Source organism: Raphanus sativus, chromosome 8 (genome assembly GCF_000801105.2).
Source record: "Raphanus sativus cultivar WK10039 chromosome 8, ASM80110v3, whole genome shotgun sequence".
NCBI lineage: Eukaryota > Viridiplantae > Streptophyta > Magnoliopsida > Brassicales > Brassicaceae > Raphanus > Raphanus sativus.
The window spans coordinates 24,350,536-24,373,485 of NC_079518.1; the positions used below are offsets into that span (position 1 = coordinate 24,350,536).

A 22,950-nucleotide genomic window follows, 5' to 3' on the forward strand; every position below is an offset into this window, starting at 1 on the left:
CGGAGTCTTCGTTCTCGGTTTCGAGATACAAGATTTGAGCTCGCTTGTGTTTAAGCTGGTGGCCTGGAGTAAAGGGTTCTTCGCAGAACATACATAAACCTTTACGCTTTCGTTCCTGCATCTCGTCGAAGGTAAGGCGTTTCTGATTTGTATTTTGTAGCAGAGGTTTTGTGTTCGGTGTTGCCGGTGTGGTCGCAGGTTGAGATTTGTATGAAGATGATGAATTTGTCTTTTGGTACGAGTTGTAAGAAGGTCGGGATGACTTTACAGGAGCGTGCTGGAGAGAGAGCTCATGGAATTTGGCTATGCGGGCAGCTTCTGGAACGGTAGTTACGTTGAACTGTCTAACATGGAAAGCAAGATGTTGGTTCATGTTGGTTAAGAAGATGCTCAGTGCATGTTCCGGTGGGAGCGTGAGACGAGTCATTGAAGAATCAAACTTCTCTAGGTATTCGTCAATAGTGTCGCTGCTTTGTTTTAGACTGACGAGTTCGGCGAGAGGATCATAGTATAGCTCTCCAAATCGTGATGATATAGCGCTAATGTAGTCTGGCCAGAGAGGATATATGTTATAACGATTTGTGATATATCCGTGGTGCCACTGTAGAGCTTTTCCGGTGAGATGAAGAGCGGCGAGACGGACTTTTAGTTCTGGTGATGTGTTGTCGATGGAAAAAAATTGTTCACATCGATATATCCATTCTTTGAGCTCCGTTCCGTCGAACATCGGGAAACCGACTTTTGTTAAGCGGGAAGAGAGTGCGTGGGGAAGAGGAGGGTGGGTTTCCGCGGCGGGTGGTGCGGCTGTTTTGATGGTGCTGTGGTCCGATGAGGTTGGGTCTGTTGGTTTTGGCGTAGAGGATTGAGTTTGATCGATGCTTGTAGCCTTGAGGATTTGTGAAATCATTGCTTTAAGTTCTGCAATTTCTCCTCCCAACTCTTTCCTTATTTCTTCTGACTGCTGCAATTGGGATGAACGGATTTCGTCGAGCTGTTTGTTCATCTCAGACGTAGCGGTCGATGATCTAGTTTCCATGATATGGTCCTAGAGGATTGAGATGCTCTGATACCACTGAGACGGGAATTCCGGATAGATAAATCCCAAACTAGGAATCCTACTGTGGATTCGAAGAACGGGTAAACAAAGGTGTAGGAGATGATCACTGAGGTAGAAGGATCAACTCGAAAACCAGAGTTCGTATGATGCGAAGTTCTTTGTATGAACTTAGCAAGTAACTTGGAAGATAAGCAATAGGTTTTAAGAAAGCTTTATTGATTGATTGTATGAATATAAAAGTGCCCTTAGGCTACATATATATAGCAAACCAAGAGGAGGTTTAACTATGAAAAAGGAAAAACATAAACTTATAATTAAAAGGAAAATTAACATAAGAATTTAGAAAAGGAAAACTTAGAAATATGGAAAACTAGTAAAGAACCGACATTGTGACTTTCCTGTCACAGGAACACAGTTGAGGTCATTTATCTTGAAATCAAGTAAGGGATGACATGTGACAGAGGTCTTCTTTTTTTTCTTTTTTGCTGATTTTAAACAGAGTAATGTTTTAATTATTCTTTTCTTTCTTAGGCAAAAAATCAAAGAGCATTGCCAAAGGCAAGGAGCTCAAGAAGAACGAGAAATTGCTTCAACAGATCGAAGCAGTGAGTAATGGATTCCCCTCTTTGTTATTAGACCCTCTTTTGTTTCTTTATCATTGTCTTAAGATTGCTCCTATTATTTGTTCTGTCTCTGTGTGTGATTAGGTCAAACCCCTGAGCTTGATCTTGTTTGTACACTGTGAGATCTCATTGCTTGCTGAGAGGAGACAAGGCAATGCAGCTTGGCTTTGAGAGTGGCTTGAAAGTGAAACAATACTGAACTGTTGATAGTAATAGTTGACATATTTTGCTGGTTTGGTATGAGGTTCATTACAGGTGCATTCTTGGATCCGTGGTTATGCTGCTGATATGAATGAGTTTTTAACAGAACGTTTTACTTGCGATCTTCTTCGTTGCCGCAAAGCTGCTTTTAGGGTATGTTTTAAGTACTTTGAGAAGAACACTGATGACTATGTTCTAACCATTATGTCCTTCTCTCTACAGGCATTGTCCAAGACTCAATTTTCTCTCCTTGCACCAAACAAAGATGGCCTCATCAGTTTAGAAAACATTAGATCGGTTCTAAACTGTTTTTAAATTTCCCTTTTCTTCTCTCTAAAGGTGATATAGTCCCTGTTGCATTTTATTCTGTTTGGACAGAGGCTCTTTCAAGGGAATGCAGCTTCTTGCTTTGGTAAGAAACGTTTCTCTGTGTGATTTTTCAGATTGTAGTAGATACTATAAAAAAGTTTAGTTCCAATGCTCCTTTCAATGGCTGTCATGTTTGTGCAGCTGCAATAAACGTTCATCAACATGAGTCGCTTGATTGTCTGGAAGAGAGCATACCTCATGCTTATGAGCTATTTGAGAAGAATGGAAACAGAGCCATCGTCATTAAAGAACTCGCTTCTGTAAGTTAAGCAGTGTTTGCTCTTTACAAAGTTCCTCTTAAAGCTGACAACATGTTGTTTTTGAGTATGCAGGAACTTGGGATTGGACCAGCTATTACAGTACATTCGGTTCTTCATGATTGGATAAGACACACACACAGATGGGAAACTTAGCTTCGTTGGGTTTGCTAAACTCTTACATGGAGTCTCTGTTCGGCCATCGGTGAAAAGTTATGTAATAAAAAGAATAGGAATCCTCAAATAACAGACTTGGAGGTTTCTGAGAATTGGATTGTGTGAGTAAATACATTAATGCTTATTAAGAGGTGATGAGTGTGTTTATTGTTCTTCATGTTTTGTATTGACAAGTGTAGAAGAGATTCCTTTTGTACTCTTTGAGGTGAGGATCATTTGTGTAAGACTGAGTAGTACAGTGGGAAGTTCACTACTGAGCTTGTTGGCCCCCCTATGTTTAAACCGGTCAATAGGTTCAAATTTCTTGTAACTGAAGATGCAAGAAAGAGACCGTTACAAGAATGATGAGAAACGTTTTTGCAACCGAAGATGAAGATGGGATCTGTCCAGACAAATAGCAAACACATATCCACAAGAACTATACAGAGCTCTTTTTATTTTGTACTTAAAAAACATTCAAGTCCCAGTAGACAACTGTCAAAAATGTAAAAAAGGCATACACTGATTAAAGAACGATCTCACTAAACATTTTTAAGTGGATCTGTTTGTTATATAGACTTAACAACATACTTTGGTTATAATTGAATTTGTGAGAAATGAGAATAGGTTCGAACGAGAGAGATCAGTAATTAACAGAAAAGTCGAGAAATGTTTTGCAACTGAAGATGAAAATGTGATCCGTTCAAACACAATAATCAGAATATAGACAAAACAAGACAGTGAAAGGTGTAATACAAACTCAAAATCTTATCATTAAAGAAAGAATCATATGATTCTGGACTACAAAAAGGACACATATTGAACTAAAGAATAATACAAACACTTATCATTCATTACCGAAGCTGAAGTGAACCTGTTTGAGTTGCATCAGTTTTCTCTTTTCTGAGTTAAAAAAAAAGAAACTGATCCAAGATCAAACAGGACTCTTCTCAAATTACTACATACGAACTAAACAGACAGTACTTAGTAAATCATTCATCACATGAGTAGAGAAGCCACAAGCTCAGCATCAAGGGTGGCCAAACCTCCAAAAATTGTATCCAAATCAACATTAGCTAAATCAAGATCAAGCAGGTTTTGATCATCACCTGGTAATAACAGAGCATTGTTGTTCTTGTTGCTGCAAGAGTTTTCAGAAACCGCCTCAATCTGATGATGATGATCATCTTCTTCTTCTTCTTCAAAACCGTTGAGGATTTGATCAATATCCATATCGCTCCACTCTTCAGAATTTACCTCAGAATGAGTTGCTGATAAAGCAGTGTTCTTGTCTTTGTCGTTGAAGAAACGGTCACAAACAGAGATGATCTGATCATCCTCTGAAGTGATTAGGGTTTGAGGAAGTAAATCATCATCATCAACTTCGATTAGGGTTTTACCAGTTCCGTGGTGGTGGGGAACAACAAGCGAACCTTTTCTTTGACTAAAACCAAAGGCGTCCTCATCAAGCAACCGCTCAGCATCCCTCATCAGTATCTCCATGGACTCCATCGCTTGCATTATTTCTTCAGGATCATTCGATCTTGCTAACTTCTCATCCTTCCACCAATAGCCCAACCCTAGTTCCTTCCGAGCCATGCATATTCCTATGTCCTCCCTCATCTCTTTGCTTTCTTCAGGGACACGAACTGGCCTTTGACCGGAGAGATACGCAGAGACCAACGAATCAACCGAAGAGTGTCCGAAGGAGAAGAAAGGGACGTTGGAGTTGGAAGAAGAAGGAGTCGCTAAGATCGCGATCTGAGCCTCGCCCATTACACAGAGCTGTGCGGCTTTGCTGTAGAGACCTTCTCTACGTTTACTGAAAGTTACAGCCTTTGAGTTCTTATCGTCAATCTTCTTTAGCACAGCCTTTCTCTTCGTCCCTCCTCTTTTCACCATTGTTGAAGAAAAACGAAACCCTAGTTTTCAATATTACAGAGCGAAATTACAGAGCTTAGGAAGAAAACGAAACCCTAGTTTTAGAAATTACAGAGCTTTTCGAGTAGAGAAGCTTTAGAGAAAAAGAGAAAGCAAAGTAAACACTCTCTCCATCTATTTGGTCTGTATAAATAGGTTACGTTGTTGTCATTAATTTCCCGCTAATCAGTAATTAAAAACTAATTAACTTTGACTATTTCCTTTTTACAAACTAATCAGTAATTACACTTGGATATAACTTAGACCATATTCCCTTTTTTCTTAAAGTAACATCAAAACCTAATTTATTTACTCGTACCATGTTCGGTTCGAGAGATGGAAATAAATTAATTATCGGACCAAACCGGTTCTCTTTTTCTGTTCTTCTCTCTGGGGGTTTCGATTAGGGAATTAGGGCTTTTTAATCTCTTGTCTTTTTTTTTTGAAACAAAAAGAAATATTTTAATCTCTTGTCTTACATAACATTATTCCTTCCTCAATTGGCTCTGGATTTTCTGATTAAACTTGGCTTCCTTCTTGTAAAGAAAAATCTGTTTCGTTTTGTTCATGTAATAACTTTGTTCTTCATCTAATCATCTCCCTGAGGTAAATCAAAATTGTAATGCATGTTTGCTTGCCTTGTACGTTTTGCTAATCTATTCGAATTACGAAACCTTTTGACTGCAAATGTCAGGTCTTTTTTTGGAAAAACACATGTTCTCCTCTCTTTGTTTCGTAATTGAAGTCGATTTTGTGGGTGTTTGGTATAGTATTTGACTATTGAGTAAAAGCCAGAAGAACAAGTGGTGCTGAGTGAGTTCTGTAAGATTTGGAATTTGTATCAGAAACATGAGTTTGGTAAGCGTCAGAAATAATGTGTCGAGACAAGAATCTCACTGATATGCTTCAGAAGAGCGCTTTCAAAGACATGAAATAGCTCAAGAAATAGTGGTCGACAAAGAACTTGACCTTCTTTTGTTTCTCTATCTTAAGATTGCATGCTCTTGTTATTTTTATGTCTCCCATGAGCATCTTTTGTTGCCTGACATATAGCTAAGTTCACGGTTCTTGCTTAGCTTTGGATATGTTTGTTATTTAGAGTTAACAACATAGTGAGGTCATAGAATAAGCTGACATTCCTTTTTACCATTTTTGATCCATGTAAGCTGACTAAACTTTTTAACCATTGAACCAATTAAGCAACATCCGTCTCTTCCATTTGTCGTATTACACTGTTTTGCACAAAAAAAAAGACTTTTGACTTCTAAGTTTTATCCACTTAGTGAAGAAAATTCCCTATATTGCTGTTGGTGATCGTCTCACTCGTGCCTCCAAGGTTCTTTTTTTTTAATAAGTAGCTAGAGAAGGTGCAAAGAACCATTGAAATTGGGTAATTGTGTAGGTATTGGAACAGCTCAGTAGTCACACCCGTTTCTTCTCCAAGGGTGTGTCCTGTATGTTGTAGAGTTTAATCTTGAGCTTGGTCTTGTTTCTGAACAACTAAGGTACACTCTGAGATCTTTCTGTATTAGAGCGTAACGAAAACATTACTTGCTGAGTGGAGACAAGGCGATGCAGCTTCTTGAGAGTGGCTTGAAAGTGAAGTAACACTGGCTGCTTTGGATTTGGCTGTTGAGGAGGTTGGTCTTGGAATCAAGAAAAGTGTTGTGATAAGGTCATACTCTGTATCAAACACTGGTTGATGATTATTTTCCTTTATCTTAAAGGATATTATTATGTTGCATACAAAGTGTGTCATACTCTGTTATCAGACACTCTGTGGAGCTGTTACAATTGGCAAAAGCTTATCGTGTTTTCTATAGGTTGTAAAACGATTTTGACAAAAATACGCAAGTGAAATTCCTGGTTCATGGGGATCATTTGAGTGTCAACTGATATGGAGATTACACCAACGCTTGAGAAGATGCATGAGGAAAGGCTACTCTTCTATATATCACCAATGAAGATACAAGACCTTGGTGGTGTGCAGCAGTTTTATATGTAAGTGATGAAGCAGCTATAAGGATACTACTCAATTCAAGTGGTTCTTTCTTAAGTTCAGATTTAAGATTTTATCATGAGAGTGATGTTGCTGTTACAAAAAAGTGTTGCTACAACTTGGAAATTTCAATGTCGTATTATTAAGACATTGTCTTGCTGCAGACACCATTAACTCACTTAACCTAGTTTTGGAACCCAGTGAAGCTATTTTGGCAGTGGTTATGTTTCAAGTTGCAGAAAAATGAATTTTTTCACCATCATTTTACTTGGCTCATGCTTGTTTTCAAGGAAGGGAATATACAAAGAGAATACTGATTTGGCTGTTTCAACAACAAGTGAATCTGATCTTCTCAAGAAAGTTCAAGTTTGAGAGAAGGGTGAGTAAACAATACATAGAAGTTAGTAGAAAGATGGATTGCCAGAGGCTCCATCCCAGTCACGTTATATGAATTCTTTGAAGAATGGATTAGCTTCCATGTCTGTGTTTCCACCATCTTGTTCAGATTCGAGGACATTCGTCATGAGAACACTTGGCTACAGATTGCTAAGCTTACATCAGTATATGGATACTGACGTGGAGATGGAAGAGTGAAGGAGAGCTTGGGGACGACAAGGAAGGTTTGCTGTTTGTGAAAGGGAAGGGGAAGGGGAAGAGAGTACAATTGTTTCAACGAAGATTGATAAAGTTCAGGGATATGATAAGTGGGCTAAGGAGGCACGTAATTTGATTTGCCAATCAAAATAGTCAACAAAGATTGAGATTGTTCTTCTTCATGCTTTAGTAGTGACAAGTGTAGCAAAGAGAATAGGTTTTGTAAAGACTTGAGTAATACAATGGTAAGTTCACTGCTCAGCTTCTATAGTTTGGAACTTTTTGTAACTCAACATGCGAGACAGAGAGAGAGATCAATGATTTACAGAAATATGAGAAACTTTTGCAACTGAAGGATGTGATCTGTCCAAACAGAATAACCAGAAGAAATAGACAAACACGACAGTGAAAAGTGTAAAAAGTCATCCAATTGATTACAGAAAGATTTCATTAAAGAAAGAATCTTATGATTTTGGACTACAAATATTGAACTAGAGAATAATACAAATTTTTATCATTACTGAAGTTGAACCTGTTTGAGTTGCATCAGTTTTCTCTTATCTGAGAAAAAGAAGGAAACTGATGCAAGATCAAACAGGACTCTTCTCAAATTACATACGAACTAAACATCAGTACTTACTACCTAGTAAATCATCACATGAGTAGAGAAGCCACAAGCTCAGCATCAAGGGTGGCCAAACCTTCAAAAATTGTATCCAATTCAACATTAGCCAAATCAAGATCAAACAGGTTTTGAGCATTGTTGTTCATGTTGCTGCAAGAGTTTTCAGAAACCGCCTCAATCTGATGATGATGATCATCATCATCTTCTTCTTCAAAACCACTGAGGAGTTGCTCAAAGTCCATATCGCTCCACTCTTCAGTATTTTCCTCAGCATGAGTTGCTGATAAAGCAGCAGCGTTCTTGTCGTTGTTATAGTTGAAGAAACTGTCACAAACAGAGATGATCTGATCATCCTCTGAAGTGATTAGGGTTTGAGGTAGTAAATCATCATCATCAACATCGATTAGGGTTTTACCAGTTCCGTGGTGTTGTTGGAGAACAACATCGTTGCTGTCGTCCTTCTTCTTCTTCTCACCTTCTCTTTGACTAAAACCAAAGGCGTCCTCATCAAGCAACCGATCTGCATCCCTCATCAGTATCTCCATGGACTCCATAGCTTGCATGATTTCTTCAAGGCTCTTACTCATCGCAAGCTCTTTCTTCTCCCACCAATTACTAAGCCCTAGCTCCTTCCGAGCCATGCATATTCCTATGTCCTCCCTCATCTTTTTGCTTTCTTCAGGGACACGAACTGGTCTTTGACCGGAGAGATACGCAGAGACCAGCGAATCGACGGAAGAGTGACCGAAGGAGAAGAAAGGGACGTTGGAGTTGGAAGAAGAAGGAGTCGCTAAGATCGCGATCTGAGCCTCGCCCATAACACAGAGCTGTGCGGCTTTGCTGTACAGACCTTCTCTGCGTTTACTGAAAGTTACAGCCTTTGAGTTCTTATCCTCAATCTTCTTTAGCACAGCCTTCCTCTTCGTCCCTCCTCTTTTCACCATTGTTTTTCTTCTTCTTCGCAAAGAAAAACGAAACCCTAGTTTTAGAAATTACAGAGGCGAAACTAAACAAATTCGAGTGCGAATGTTTTTTCGCGTTGGAGAAAGAAAAAAAGATAACAAAGTGAACACTCTCGATCTCTATCTGGTCGGTTATATAGGTTTTGTGTTGTAATTAATTATCCGCTGATCAGTCATTAAATTTGATTAACTTTGACTATTTCCTTTTTACAAACTAATCAGTAATTAAAGTTGGATTAACTTATAATATTTCCTTGTTTTTTAAGTCACATCAAACCAAGACCGGTTTGATTTCTTTTTTCTGAACAACAGACTATTTTGCGAATTTTGACATTGTGTGAATAAAAGACTATTTATCCGGTTAAAATGTCCAATGTGTAACTGATTAAAGAATAAAATATATGTTGATGTAATTGTTTAGTTTTTTTTTTTGAGAGAGTAATTTGTTTAGTTTAAGATTCTTGAAGTTAAAAGAGAATCATTTAGGGTTTTTTCTATATGTTTCAATTTGTTTTTTCACGTGCTAGATTAAAATATGTGTTTGGAATTTCTGAGAAAAAAAATTATCATTTAAGGTTTTACACGCACGAGCAGTTTGGGTCTGTGTTACCAAGGAATGTTATATTCCTGTACGAATCAGTGATGCACACCTGTTGAATTCAATATGGAGTCCAACGGTAAAAGAATCAAAGCATATGCCAGGTGGACAAAAGCGTTGAATTTTCTTAAAATATAACCGTTGAGATCTCATTCACTATAAATAAAAGCGTACGTGTGATTCGATCGAGAGAGAGAGATTGGTTTGGATCGATGATCGTTATTCGCAGTCGAGTAGGTCGTCGTTTCTGGTTTTGTTCCAATACGTGTGTTTGTAAATTAGAGTATCGAGTCTAATTTGGGAGCGGAGTAAGATCGATCATTCATGTCGACGACAATCAAATCAATCCATCGGTCGTCGTACGTTTTCATAATTATTTTTGTATTCTAGAGTTTTTGCTTCGTAAACTTCTTCACTGGTCCGCTATTTGAGAATGACGTTGTGTAACAGAGGGATACGATTAGGTCTCGTAAATTCGTAATCTCGATCATCTCGAAAGTATGTTCTTAACATGTTCGATGTAATTCCTTTTTTCTAGAGTATTTTGAAACGGCTCACTTTCACTGCGTAGTTGGCCTCTCTTTTGCAGGTAGGTTCTTCTTGTTGCAAAAGGGATGAAGAGGATATAAATTTTCTTGCCAGTTTAATAGTCATCAATTTTCTTGCCAGTTCAGGACTTGGTTTCTTGAAAATCTCACTGGATTTCTTGTTTTAAGACATGTCTTTCTTTCTTATAGGTTGTTTTTATGACTGATCGAGCCACCCTTCTCTTTTAGAGGTGAAATTACATCACAAGTCTGTAATTATTTCTTCCTTTGTTAATTCTCTTTCTAGACTGATACTCTGTTATGAGCCTCAATTAGATGTCCTTTTTGTCCAACTCAAGTTAGCACTCGGATTGATTATAGTATCCTATGTTTCTTTTTTTCTATTACAAGTGTACAAGATTTGGTTTTGAGGCTCTTATGGTTTTACAGCGGTGTATATAAGGTAATGTATGGTTCTGTTGAGTTTGGCGTTTGCTTTTTTGTTGTGGAGAAGCCGTTGTTCAGAACATGATGCTTTTCTTATATAATACTTTCTTCTTTCGCAGTGCTTGGTTTGCCGTAGTTGGTGTCCTATTTGCTTCCTTTTCTTCGCCGTCAGTATGTTAAAGATGCAAAGGTATGAATGTTTCCGTATTATTTGTTTGCAACTATCTTTTATAATTCATTAATTTTCTTACATGATCACACAAATACCATCTAGTTTTTAAATAAATATAACTGATTAGTGAAACATTAGTCGATCCACGAAAAGATCAAAGCTATGCTCCGCACGTTTGATGATCCTTAACCCAAAGGTATTTGCAAATTTTGTTTCCTCCATGAATTTGTTCTTTACTGTTTATGGGAACTGTTTAATGTTTGTTTTGCCATAAGACACATCTTGTGACTTGTAGGATCCAGCACCAAAGTTTCAGAATTTGTAGCCACGGGCAGGTCAATTAGATGTCCTTCTCTTTTCTTCTAACTCAACTTACCTCTGACTGATTGTGTGATATCCTGTGTTTGTTTCCTTTTTAGATTTCATGGGTATGCGATATGTCTTGTGGCTCCTATGGTTTCCCAGCCGTAATATATATATAAGGTTCTTTTGAGTTTTGTTTTTGCTTGTTCTCACTATACTTTGTTGTCTACAGTTGGGTTTGTGTACAATAACTGATCTTTTCTGTTTGTAAACTGGTTGGTTCGAGCGAGGTTCTGAATGCAAAAATTGACAGTACCGTTGGAAGAAGGTTGCTTGGTTTAGCCGCCGCTTCATGTGCTACACTTCTCCGGTACTCGTTGAGTCTCTGACTATCACTTTCTCGTTAGGTGGTTAATTTTTTTCTTTCCCCAAAATTTATGAGCCATGTTCTCTTTTTTTTTAATTGTCTCTCAGAAATTAGGTTTACATTTTTACGTCTTGTCAAAGTGGCTACAGTACAGATAACTTCTGTGGAAGAGTCAAATTTTAATCATCAGAATAATGTTCAGATTTTGTAGAAAGATTCTGTGGGAAGTGTAGCTTGCATCAAACGGTGGTGTATATGTTTTTGCTAAGATCAGTAGATGCTGCTTACGGAAAGATCAAAGCTATGTTCTCCACTCTTGGTGATCCCAAGGTATTCGCAAATTTTCATTTATGTGTTGTTCTTTGCTGTTTATGGAAGTGATTTCGAGTTGGTTTTTCCTTCGAAATCATTTGAGTTACAGTACATATATGTGTCTTATTACGAGCTTTGCTTCGGCCACGATGTTTTTTGTTGGGCTTGCTAATAGTCGCAAGGTAGGTTTCCTTTACTTTTTGTGTTTGATAATAGTCACAATGCTTTCTTATGGTTTTACCTGTTCACTGTTACAAAATTACGAAATAGGAGATGGCAAGTTATTTGTTTTCTCTCCCTTTAGGTAATTTTCCATATTGTTTATCAGTGTTGAGTGTGAGAGAACCATCTTGGAAACATCAAGCTAATCGAGGTTTGTTGCACTAGGTGGCGCAATCGGAGATACCATTTGAGTTTCTGACATTCGACTTGTGGTTCTTGCTACTGTACAATGTTGGAGAGCGTTAGTGGTTCTTTCTTCTGTTCATATATGTTACTTTACTTTGTCATTTTAATTTTTTCGGTGCAGAGCCTTAAAGTTCCGGGTTACCATTAGTTGAGTGGAGACAATGGAGGTTTCATGTGGAAGGTGTTTTTGTGATATCTGATTATTTTCTCCTCTGCAACTTTATTCTGTTCTACGAGGTAGTAGGTACGGTTGTTCTCGCCTCTTATTGTGCGTTCAGATTTTCTTCATCAATATCATTATGCATTATATTCAAATTAACTAAGTTAATAAATAGAGATTTATGTACAATTTAGGCATTTGAAGAGGTTTAAGGTTTAAATGGTCATCTATTTGCTTGCCAGTACAATCAGGACTTGGTTTCTTGAAAATCTCACAGGATTTCTTGTTTTAAGACATGAATTTGCTACAGGTTATCATTTATTAAAGTTATGTAATGAAGCAAAGGAGTCGTTTTTTTGACTGATCAAGTTACCACCAGTCTCTTTTTAGGGAACCAAGGAAATGTGCCACTGATTTGAAGGAGAAATTACATCACAAGTCTGTATGGTTGTCTACTTGTCTGTAGTTATATCCATGTTCCTGCATGGAGACAATAAGATGTCCTTTAAGAATATGCAAGAAAGGTACAAATTTGCGTGCTCTGTTTGTCTGTAGTTATATCCATGTTCCTGCATGGAGACAATAAGATGTCCTTTAAGAATATGCAAGAAAGGTACAAATTTGCGTGCTCTGTTTTGTATTCTGATAATCTATTCTTCCTTGCCGTTCTATTCTCCCAAACTGATGGTCAGGTCAATTAGATATCTGTGCAAACTGATGTTCTCTAAGTGAATTAGATGTCCTGCTTTCCATCTAACTCAAAGTTAAGTTCTTCTATGTTCTGCAACATGAGACTTTTCATAAATTATACTAAATTGTGCCGGTTATACTAAATTGTGCAACATGATCAAAACCTCTGCTTGTTACTTGCAACCCTTCAGAGTATAAGGTCTGACCTGCCCTGGTTTTAGACATCTCTGGTTCATTTTCGCCCTATTCTCTTTCCAAACCGACGTTCTGCAGGTAAATACTTGTTGAGGTTGTTTATGAAAACACCTCGTATGGTTCCTTTTTGTCTTGTTCAAGTTACTACCTTCTATTAACTTAAAATTGCTTTGCTCTGTTTTTTTATTTGCGTGCTTTTAGATGGATTTCGAGACTGAAGCTCTCTTTTTTTATTCTATCTGAGACGTATACAATCTACCAGGCTTTTCGGGGGACTTCAATCAGGTTTTTAAGTAGGAAATAAGCTTTATGTTCTTCGCTGATGATCAGTTAGCTCATTAGTCATTCTCATTTCCTTGTTTCTGATTCTACTACGCTACTTCTTTCGTTGAGTTTATGTCATTGACTTTGTTGGGGCTCCACTGATGCATGTCATGCTTTGAGATATTCCACATTAGGGCTTTAAGTTGAAGAATATTGGAACAGATTTAGCTGGTTAACTTATACAATCTGCCATTATCGTTACTTGATCTGTGTGCTAGAAATTTTTTTTAGGGTTCAACGACGTGTCATAACAATATCACTGGAATGCAACAGGTTCTGAAGACTAACTTTCATTGTCTTTTACCTCTAAGTTACTTTTGACCTTTTTCTTGTCCAAATTGCATCTGTTGGTTTTTCTGTTTATGTTGATTACTTGTGTTATTCACAGTGGATGATGCAGGAGACGGATGTTTCTTGTCTCTGATGGTTGCCTCTTCAATTGATAGTTCTCAGCGTTTCTCCTTTTGCCGATTACACTTTTCAGGGGTTTCAAATCTCCATCGTTTTTTAAAAAAAAAATTCTTAAATAAATTATTGTTGGGTTTCCTGATTAATGAGACAAACTTTATTGGTTGCATTGTAGGCGACTCAGGAGGGTTTGAAAATTTTCTAGTTACCTCAGCATACATACACACCTTTCGCTTCTACTTGGTAAGAGTTGCTTATTATACTATTTATCAGTCACATCACTTGTTTCTTTTGCAGGATATTCATTCTCAGCAAAAAAATGAGAACATCTGTATGGTTACTGTAATTAGATCATGTTAGGTCATGAATACGTTGATGATGGAGGTTAATTTCAGTGCAATCTCGCAGATAAACTTATGTTCACTGTTTGATTTCTAAGTTTCTTTGGTTAATTTCAGTGCATCAGGTATGATACGGTGCCCCACCTATCCTTGATTTTTGATCCCTTTCCTTTTAACACTTTCTGGTTTCACAGGTTTACTTATATCCTCGTGTTGGTCTCTAAATTGCATCGCTGACAGAGTTTTTATGATTAAAAATCTTTAATCAGATATGCTTATCCACATCAGGGATGGCTTAAGTGTTTTTGATTTCATGCGTTATATTTTCTCTTACATGATTTACTTCCCTTCATTCTAGGTATGCTGAAGATGCGTCTGGGATACAAGCTGCCTTGCGACTTCTTCAAGTGGAAAGATAGCTTTCTGTTAAATTTGACACAATGCAATAGGATTTATACTTGCAGACACCCAGAATGTTAGCCTTTCCCTGTTCTGGTTTTTTGTCTCATTATTTTCTTCACAGACTGACTGATGTTATGTTATGTTCTGCAAGTCAATAGATGCTTGTTGAGGTAGTTTTCATGAAACTGTTCGTATTCAAGTTTTTGTTCAACCAGTATTCAGGTACTTTTTGTTATCTGGCAATGACTTCACTTGTTTTCATTTCGTATTAACATTCTGACGGAAGAAGCTCACAAGTTCATTTTTCTACCCCGGCCGTTTTCAAGTTTTGGTTCCTGAGGAAATGTGGCACTGATTTAGAGATGAGAATGTCTGTAACTATTTCATTTTATTACATAAAGACTATGAGAGGATTTTGTAGCTAATTTTTTAGCTGATGCAGAAATCTTGTAAAAGGAAGCAGAAGCAGCTCCCTTAGGACTTGTTGGATCTGGTTAATATCTTAATCATCTTCTGATATGATCTTAGCCTTGCATGTATTGTCTGTGGATTCAGGTAAAGTCATTTGGAAATCTTTCACGTATGTTCTGTTCTTAATTTGCAGCTCCTTGTTTGCTTTGCTCACTTATTATCAGGTTTTTGTGGTTACTCTTATATGGATTTGACTTGTAGTTCTTCATTTTAACTGTTCTGTCCATGGATTGTGGCTGATTTATTTCAGGATTGGGTCTGGTTTCTGATTTTCATTGTTCCTCCTTTGCGTCAGTTCTATGTGACTCCTGCATAATTTTGGTGTAAAGCAAAAGGTTTCTCCAGCGATCTATGGTAATATTGAAGGCTTTTTTCTTTTCATTGTGGACAAGTCTTTGTGCTTTGATTTGATTAGTTGGTTTTGAGCTTTTTCTGTTCTCGTGTCTACCAGTAGCTTAAATTGCATTGTCACTACTCTTGCTTTTGCCTTTTCTAGTTACACGGGGTTTGGTTCGTAAACTGCAATGGTGGCTTTCTTCTTCTTAAATTAATTTAGCTTTTTGTTTACTCTGTTTTGTAGATTGCAGCTGGAGACTTTTCTCAAACCGTGACAGAACCAGACAACGCCTTTTAAGTGTCAGGTCAGAAAAAAAATTCACGTTCGATGTCTCGAGGAATGGTTTCAAAAGATCGGTTGCTTCTTGTCTCTGGTTTATGTGGTTGATATTTGTTTGCTTTAGATATTAGGTGATACGAGGGGTTCTCCTGAGTTTAGTTTTTATTTTTATGTGTTCTCTTTGTATTTGGCAGTGTGATTTGATTAGTTGGCTTGAAGTGGTCCTTGTTCAGATTCTTCAGAGCTCTTCACTGTGGAGGTTTGCTACTTTGTGCGAGGGTATCTCATTTGTATTTTAGGATCATGTATTTTTTTCTTCAACATTTACCTCAGATATGATGATTTTGGGATTATCTGGTTAGCTACTTATTTTTCAATAGCGGCTTTCTTACGTTACACGTATGTAATTACAGATGTGCAGGAGATAACAGTTACGACTTACAAGTGCAGATTGGAGCCACCGCTATTTCTGTTATCACCTATCAGGGGTTTGGTTATTTCATCACTTTTGATGCCCATCGTACCAACCTGCAATTTTTAGGCATTCTGATTTGAAATCTTGGGGTCCTAAAGTTATTGTTTTTTGGTTCTTCTGCTTTCTTATGGTGATACTAAAGACTTTTTGAGTTTTTATATTCATTTTATTTGCTGATAAAGTCATTTAGGACATAAGATGTGTTCTGTTGGATGCTACCATTTTCAGATAAGTCAGCTCTTGATTTGATTTGTGTGTATATGACAGTATCTGCAAACTGCATCTCAGTTTGAGTTAGGTATAAATGTGTCTTATTACTTGTTTTCCTTGACAGTAAATGGTCTCAAGGATTCCCCGTACTCAAGTTTTTTTGTCTGAATTCAAGTTACGAAAGAACCTGTTCTCTCCTTTATTGTTTCTTGATTTTTATTAGGTTGCTTTTGATGGCATAACTTTTGAAATACTTCTCTCTATCAAAGGTATGTGGAGGACGCAGAAGCAGTTCCTTTTGGACATGTTTGCCGTAATATTTCTGCAGGCCAAAAGATGCTCGCAGTGCTTTGATCCTAGTAGTTGGTAACAGATCAGATTCTTGAGCTCTTAACGGTTTGCTTCTCTGTGGGAGTGTTTTCTCAATTTTACCTTAAAAATTGTGAGTGCATAAAACTTCTCTAATTCCTTCTTGGATTCCACCGAGCTTTGGTTTTGAAGTTTTGCTGCCAAATCAAGAAAGATAATAGGCTCGAGTGGCATTGTTCCCGCTTGGTTTTCCTGTATTTTTGGTTCCTGAATGCATTGGTGGCTTGTTTCTGTATATTTATAGTTCATTGTTTTCTTTTGTTGATGTCAGTTATTGCTTCTGTGTATTAGGAACCAAAACCGTCAAGTTAAAAGTTTTCTTAACTGAATTGGTGGTCTTTTGTTTTGTTTATGTCATTTATCCGCCAAGTTTTGGTTCTTACAACATTAATCATCTATATTGTTATTAACGTCAGGGATGGCCTTATACGTTAGTGTTGTTGATTTCATGCTTTATATGGCTTCTCTTTTACATGATTTATTTCCCTTCATTTTAGGTATGCTGAAGTTACAAACTCCCTTGTGCTTACTTTGAGTCGAAAGATAGCTTTCTGTTTAATGTGTCACAACAATACTTGGATCCAAACCTCTGCTTATTGCAACTTGCAGGCACCGAGTGTGTAAGCCTTATTCTGCTCTCTTTTAAGTGACCTCTGTTTTCTTGTCGCTTTATTTTCTTCCCAGACTGATGGTGTGCAGGTCAATAGATGCTTGTTGAGGATATTTTTTTCATGAAACCATTCGCATTCAAGTTTTTCTTCTACCAGGTATGTTTTTACTTATTGTGTATCCAGGTACGTTTGTTATTTTTCAGTGACTTCACTTGTTTTCATGCCGTATTAACTAACATTCGGAGGGAAGAAGCTCAAAAGTGATGTTAGAGATGAGCAGGTATGTTAGAGACAACATCATGTTTATTAGAGTGTGTAACAAATTCCACCAACTATCAAATTTTCAGCTGATGCAGCAATCTTGTAGAAGCAGTTTCTGTCGGATTTGTTTAATATCTTGCATGTGGGATGGCCTATCACCTTCTGATATCATCTTATTTTACATGGATTATTTTCTGTACATTTCAGGTAAAGTCATTTGGCTTTCTTGATGGACATCGAACATCGCCAGTTACATCCACTATTTGATCCATTCATGCACTACCTACCTTTTTTGTTTTAGCGCTGATGAAGGTTCTTCGGATACATTTTGATCATTGTGTTCTTCAGCTGAGATAATATGTTGATGAAGGCTCTTCAGATCTTGATTTTGTGGTTCAATTCTCTGTATGGGGTTTTTCGTCTATATTTCAGCTTAAATCTTGGTCACATATGCTTGCTTGTTCAAGAGCTCAAGTCTCGCTTCACTTATTATTATAGGTATGTGGAAAAGGCAAACGGAGAAGCCGGTATTATGATCTTTCTAATCCTTCATTATAGGGAAATGCTAAAGGCTTAAGATGAAAGCTTCTGCGACTTAAAAAAACTCGGATTCTTAAACTCTTGATGATTTACTTCTTTCTTGTCCATGAGATTTTCCTGTTTTAGATATTAGCCTTTTTTGTCAGGTCTTTTAGCCAGGTCAAGAGGAACGTTATGGCAGCATTTGTTGCCGCGTGGCATCAATCTTTTTTTCAGTTAGGTTAATCCGTGTCCTATTGGGTTTTGGAGTGATTTTCTCTGAATTTAAAAGGTTTACAGGTCGTGTCTGGAAGATGTAGAAGAGGTTTTGAATCGAAGGGCTGTGTTTGGAGAATTTATGCAAGGGAATTTGATTTTATCTCGCGTATCCTTGTCCCGCATACCTTGTAGACAATATGATTTATACATTACATATCTTTGTTATAGGTTGTCGTTCAAGATGAGTATAGATTTTCCTGTTCCATCATAGAATTTTCAGGTTCCCTTCTTTTCTTCAGTTGAGATAATTTTTTGTTGAAGGTTTCTGAGTTTATGTGATTAGTTGGTATAATAATGTGTTGTGATACTGCTTTATATGTTTCTACTTGGTTTTAAGGGTACGTGCTCTCTTGATTGCTTCTATTTGCTAGTATTGTGACGCAAAGCTCTATATTTGATAATGTTTTCTATATCAGTAGCTCCTACATTTGCCTTACTTCTGTCTTCTGCTTTTGCTAATAGTAACAATGCTTTCTTATGGGTTTAGTTGTTCATCGTAGATTAGATACGAAATTTACTTCATAATTATGTTTTCTGAAATATTTCATAATGTTGCAAGTCATTTGTTGTTCTCTCCCTTTCGATAAATATTTACAGACCATTTGTTAAGTATCAGTATTGCGAGTGTGAGAGAACCTTCTTGGAGATACCATATCAGTTTCTGCTTATGTTGGAGAGCGTTAGTGGTGTATGTATATCAAGCTATGTGTATTAACATTGACCTCCTTCTGTTTGTATAAGTTACTTTACTTTTGTCATTTTAGTTAGGTTCAGAGGATTTAAGTTTTGGGTTCCCATTGGCTGAGTGGAGAGCTTCATTCATAGTTGTCACCCATATCTGATGGGCCGTTAGATCGAAATGTGTCCAAGGAGGTTTCATGTGGTAGGTTTTGTGATATCTGATTCTTGTTGTCCTCGTCTCTTATTAAGCTTTCAGACTTTCTTCATCAATAGCATTATACATTATTTTTCACATTCAGATTAATTAAGTTAACAAATTTCTGAATATTGGGTTCTACCTTCTTTCCCCGTTAACTTGTGCATGATATATATTTCACTACTTTCTTTTATTGAGGCAGGTTTTGTTTTATCTGCCTTCTCTTATAAAGCCATTGCTTGACCTATTTAAAGAAATACAAAAACTTTTATTTATTTCTTTTACTGAGGCGGTTTACAGGATGCATGTTAAACTTTGAGATATTCTACAATAGAGGTTTAAGTAAAGTTTATGCAATTTTGAAGAGGTTTAAGGTTTAAATTGTTATCAAATTTGTTGCTAGTATCAGGACTTGATTTCTTGAAAATCCTCACTTATTAGTTTATATCTTATTAATTCAAAAAAAAACAACATGATAAATTATTATTTATGTTTATATATGTTTTTTTACAAAATAAAAAAGTTATTATTTATGTTTTAAAAGTATAAACTAAATATCAATTATCTATATATGACCAATTTTTTATCTATCAAAAATATATAGCTTATTATTGTGTTCAAATTTCTAAAACACTTACATATATTATACATATTTTAAAAATATATTTATACAAATGTTTTTGATTTATTATTATTTTAACTATAAAATGTATTATATCTTAATTTCTTAAATTGTATATTCAAAATTATATCTAACAATAATCTTACTTCTTAAATATATTATATTAAATTATCATTAATTATCTAATATAACTAAAAAACTAATATCAATAATATAAAAATCGTTTTAATTATATCATAAATTAAATATAAAAATTTATTAATGTTAACATTGATATTAACTGCTATAACTTTTAACGTGAGATTTATAGTAGAAAATAATATTTTCAGATAAGGAAATAATATATCTAAGAATTATCTTTCTTTTTAAAATATATTCTTGACAGTTTATTATATTAAACTATTATTAATTATCTAATATAACAAATAAATAAAAATTAGTAAAATAAAACTCATTTTAGTTATATATTTTACCATTAAGGGTAATATCACGATTAACCACTCACAGTATTTTGTCACAATATTTATCTGTTATCTGATATAACAGATAGATCTAATATTAATAATATAAAATTAGTTTTAATTATATAATAAATTAAATATAAAAATTCATTAAGGATAATATTGATATTAACTATTCTAATTTTTAACGTGAAAATTTATAATAAAAAATAATATTTAGGTATTGGGTGGTTAGTTTAGGTTATTAGTTTAGGTTATTAGTTTAGGTGGTTGGTTTAGATAACAAAACTATATTCAAATATTAGGTTGCGGTTTTTAAATTGATTACAATGTTTTTTTTTAATTTAGATGGCTCCTAGGATGAAACCATCACCTATGTTTGGCGATGGTATCGGGACATCTTTTCCCGGCCTATCATTTACCAAGGTAGTTCCTGACTCTCAGACATCTCATAGAGTTTCTTGGACCCCTCCTCCTTCTGGACCTCAGATACCCTCTTAGACGCCTCCACCTTCTCCCCTAGAAGCTCCACCTGCTGCATCTGATCCTGCCCCACCAGCTGGAGTTCATCCAGATTTGTGTGTGCCTCCATCTGCACCATATGCTAGATACACAGTGGAAGATATTTTTTCACAGCCTGGACGAGAGGGCTTAGATATTTTGGACCCCGATCGGCTGCAGAGTACTTATTGGTAGGTTTTTTATGTTAATTATTTTAAAATTTTACATCATATTCATTTTCTAACAAGTTGGCATATTTGCAGTTTTGGAGCAAAAAACCGTGTTGACCAGAGAGTTTCAGAGACGAACAAGGTATATTTCGTCGAATTCCAACTGAACTGGACTTTTCTCAATTTTCTATTTAATAATTAATTAATTATTTTAATATCTTAAAACTTTTTTTGATTCAGCAAAGGTGGCACTGGTCCTTAGCAATCAACGAAAGGGTGAAGGCCGAATTTGTTACAAAAGAAAAGATCCGCTTTTGAAACACCGTCTTGGATTGGAAGGACAAATGGGAGATCTACGGTTATGATGTGAATCCCACTGAGATCACGAAGGATGTATGGGATGGCCTCATCGCCTATTGGAAGCTACCTTCCTCGGTCCTTAAGGTCAGTTCGTGCTCCGCTTCGCGGAGGACGAGGGACAAGGATGGTCACTTGCCCATGGTTCATAGAACCGGGCCAAAATTCTGCGTTGGAATCTGTCTAGAAGACGTTACTTTTATTTTAATATTTAATTTATTTCTTTTATAAATATTATTAATTAATTATATTTACTATTTAATTTATTTATTTTTTAAAAATCTAGGCTGAAAAGAAGGGAGTTTTACCATCTTTGTCTAAGCTATTCAAGATGACTCACGCCAAATCAGACGTGATTTTTGTAGATCCACGGTCGTAGAAAATCTTCCACGACGTGTCTGCTCGGGTTCAAGAGCAGGAGACACACAACTAACCCAGCAGTCTCCCAATAGATTACCCGTCAGATTGTCTACATAAGACGTGGACAAGATCTTCGAAGAGGTAATTTTTTTAAATATATATTTAATATAATTAATTAAACTAGTATGTTTTTTAAAAGTAACTCTTAGAAAGGAGGTACGGACAATGGGAATAGGTTCCGTCAACAAAATCGCAAGGGAGACTTCGTCCTACTCTTCAAGACATGACCAAGAAACTTCTCGGATAGATGAGCAGCAGCTTCGCTTGGACTCCCTTGAGGATCAGCAGCTTCTCTTGAGGATCTGCTCGACATTATGGCCGTTGGAACCTGATTATGCAGAGAGCGTCGGATGCTAGACGACAGGCTCTCGGGACGCATCAGCCTCCCCCGGATACACGTATCGAGACTCTTTGGAAACGAGGGCCTCCCCTTCGACGGCTTCGACGGCGTATGCATTAGCTTTATATTTTTTTGTATTATATATTTAATAATTTTTATTACTTTTATATAATATTTCATTTTTATTATTAAATTTTCAATATTTCGTTTTCATAATTTTAAATTTTTAAAAATTTAAATACTATATATATATATAAAATATTATATATATTATTAATTGGAGATGTAACGTAAGGTTTACGAAAAATTTACAACGAAGACATTGTAAAATTCTTGTAAGATTTACAAGTTGTTTACAAGGAAATATTTCTGAAGCCTTCGTAAAACTTACAACGATATTACATCGAAATACTTGTAAATTTATCATAACATGTACATGTATTTAACGTAAATATTACAACGAAGTATAACGAGGCATTTACATCAAAGCATTACAATGCATTTACGATGAACCCGTTTCGTCATAAAAAATTAACAAGGAAGTTACGATAAAAATTTCATTACAGATCGTAAACAACGAAACACGTTTATTTGTTAATTCGTCATAATACGCCTATTACGACGTATTAACAAGGAATATAGCCCTTGTAAAAAGTATGTTTTCTTTTAGTAAGACTTTTTGGTGCATTTTATATTATAATACTTCCAAAGAAATCTTCCAAACCAAAAATAGTTAACCTAATTGGAATTTTTGTCTTTTCATATACAAAAAATGTTACACATTCTCTCTGTTCCTCTCAAATGACGACAACAAAAAATATAATGTTTCTTATTCTTAAACTCTTCATCCTCTCTCTAATATCTTGGAACTTGAAGACACCAAATTTTATTTTTCATGTCTTTCTCACTATTTTATCTTGGCTTTGTAGGTGTTTCATTCCATGGTTTTCATCTTACACTCATTTAAAGGTAAA

The 22,950-nt window shown here is 36.1% G+C and overlaps 2 protein-coding genes and 3 long non-coding RNA genes across 54 annotated transcripts; 3 read left to right on the forward strand and 2 right to left on the reverse strand.

Annotated features, from left to right (window-relative positions):
• The first annotated feature begins 1,462 nt into the window (after nucleotides 1–1,462).
• Nucleotides 1,463–2,958, forward strand: LOC108822321 (uncharacterized). Its single transcript, XR_001944754.2, has 6 exons — nucleotides 1,463–1,497; nucleotides 1,589–1,662; nucleotides 1,765–2,034; nucleotides 2,104–2,293; nucleotides 2,392–2,510; nucleotides 2,583–2,958. It is a non-coding gene; the product is annotated as an uncharacterized LOC108822321 (long non-coding RNA).
• Nucleotides 2,959–3,411: 453 nt separating this feature from the next.
• Nucleotides 3,412–4,678, reverse strand: LOC108820357 (agamous-like MADS-box protein AGL97). Its single transcript, XM_018593306.2, has one exon. The coding sequence runs from the start codon at nucleotides 4,563–4,565 to the stop codon at nucleotides 3,663–3,665; it is 903 nt and encodes a 300-aa protein (XP_018448808.1). The 5' UTR covers nucleotides 4,566–4,678; the 3' UTR covers nucleotides 3,412–3,662.
• A 353-nt stretch (nucleotides 4,679–5,031) lies between these two features.
• On the forward strand, nucleotides 5,032–7,493 carry LOC130498846 (uncharacterized). The gene is made up of 3 exons (XR_008937834.1): nucleotides 5,032–6,584; nucleotides 6,873–6,961; nucleotides 7,088–7,493. It is a non-coding gene; the product is annotated as an uncharacterized LOC130498846 (long non-coding RNA).
• Nucleotides 7,494–7,656: 163 nt separating this feature from the next.
• Nucleotides 7,657–8,804, reverse strand: LOC108820359 (agamous-like MADS-box protein AGL97). Its single transcript, XM_056992071.1, has one exon. The coding sequence runs from the start codon at nucleotides 8,743–8,745 to the stop codon at nucleotides 7,831–7,833; it is 915 nt and encodes a 304-aa protein (XP_056848051.1). The 5' UTR covers nucleotides 8,746–8,804; the 3' UTR covers nucleotides 7,657–7,830.
• Nucleotides 8,805–9,520: 716 nt separating this feature from the next.
• Nucleotides 9,521–22,181, forward strand: LOC108822325 (uncharacterized). 50 transcript variants are annotated; one of them, XR_008937807.1, is made up of 20 exons: nucleotides 9,521–10,139; nucleotides 10,300–10,351; nucleotides 10,455–10,842; nucleotides 10,927–11,217; nucleotides 11,380–13,020; nucleotides 13,144–14,490; nucleotides 14,569–14,639; nucleotides 14,744–14,787; nucleotides 14,860–14,972; nucleotides 15,139–15,242; nucleotides 15,469–15,529; nucleotides 15,699–15,783; nucleotides 15,918–15,992; nucleotides 16,314–16,363; nucleotides 16,459–17,449; nucleotides 17,638–19,111; nucleotides 20,537–20,880; nucleotides 20,953–21,001; nucleotides 21,100–21,717; nucleotides 21,812–22,181. It is a non-coding gene; the product is annotated as an uncharacterized LOC108822325 (long non-coding RNA). The 50 variants fall into 50 exon arrangements; XR_008937815.1 differs by having other exon boundaries at nucleotides 15,469–15,763; XR_008937800.1 differs by having other exon boundaries at nucleotides 16,314–17,449.
• The last annotated feature ends 769 nt before the right edge of the window (nucleotides 22,182–22,950 follow it).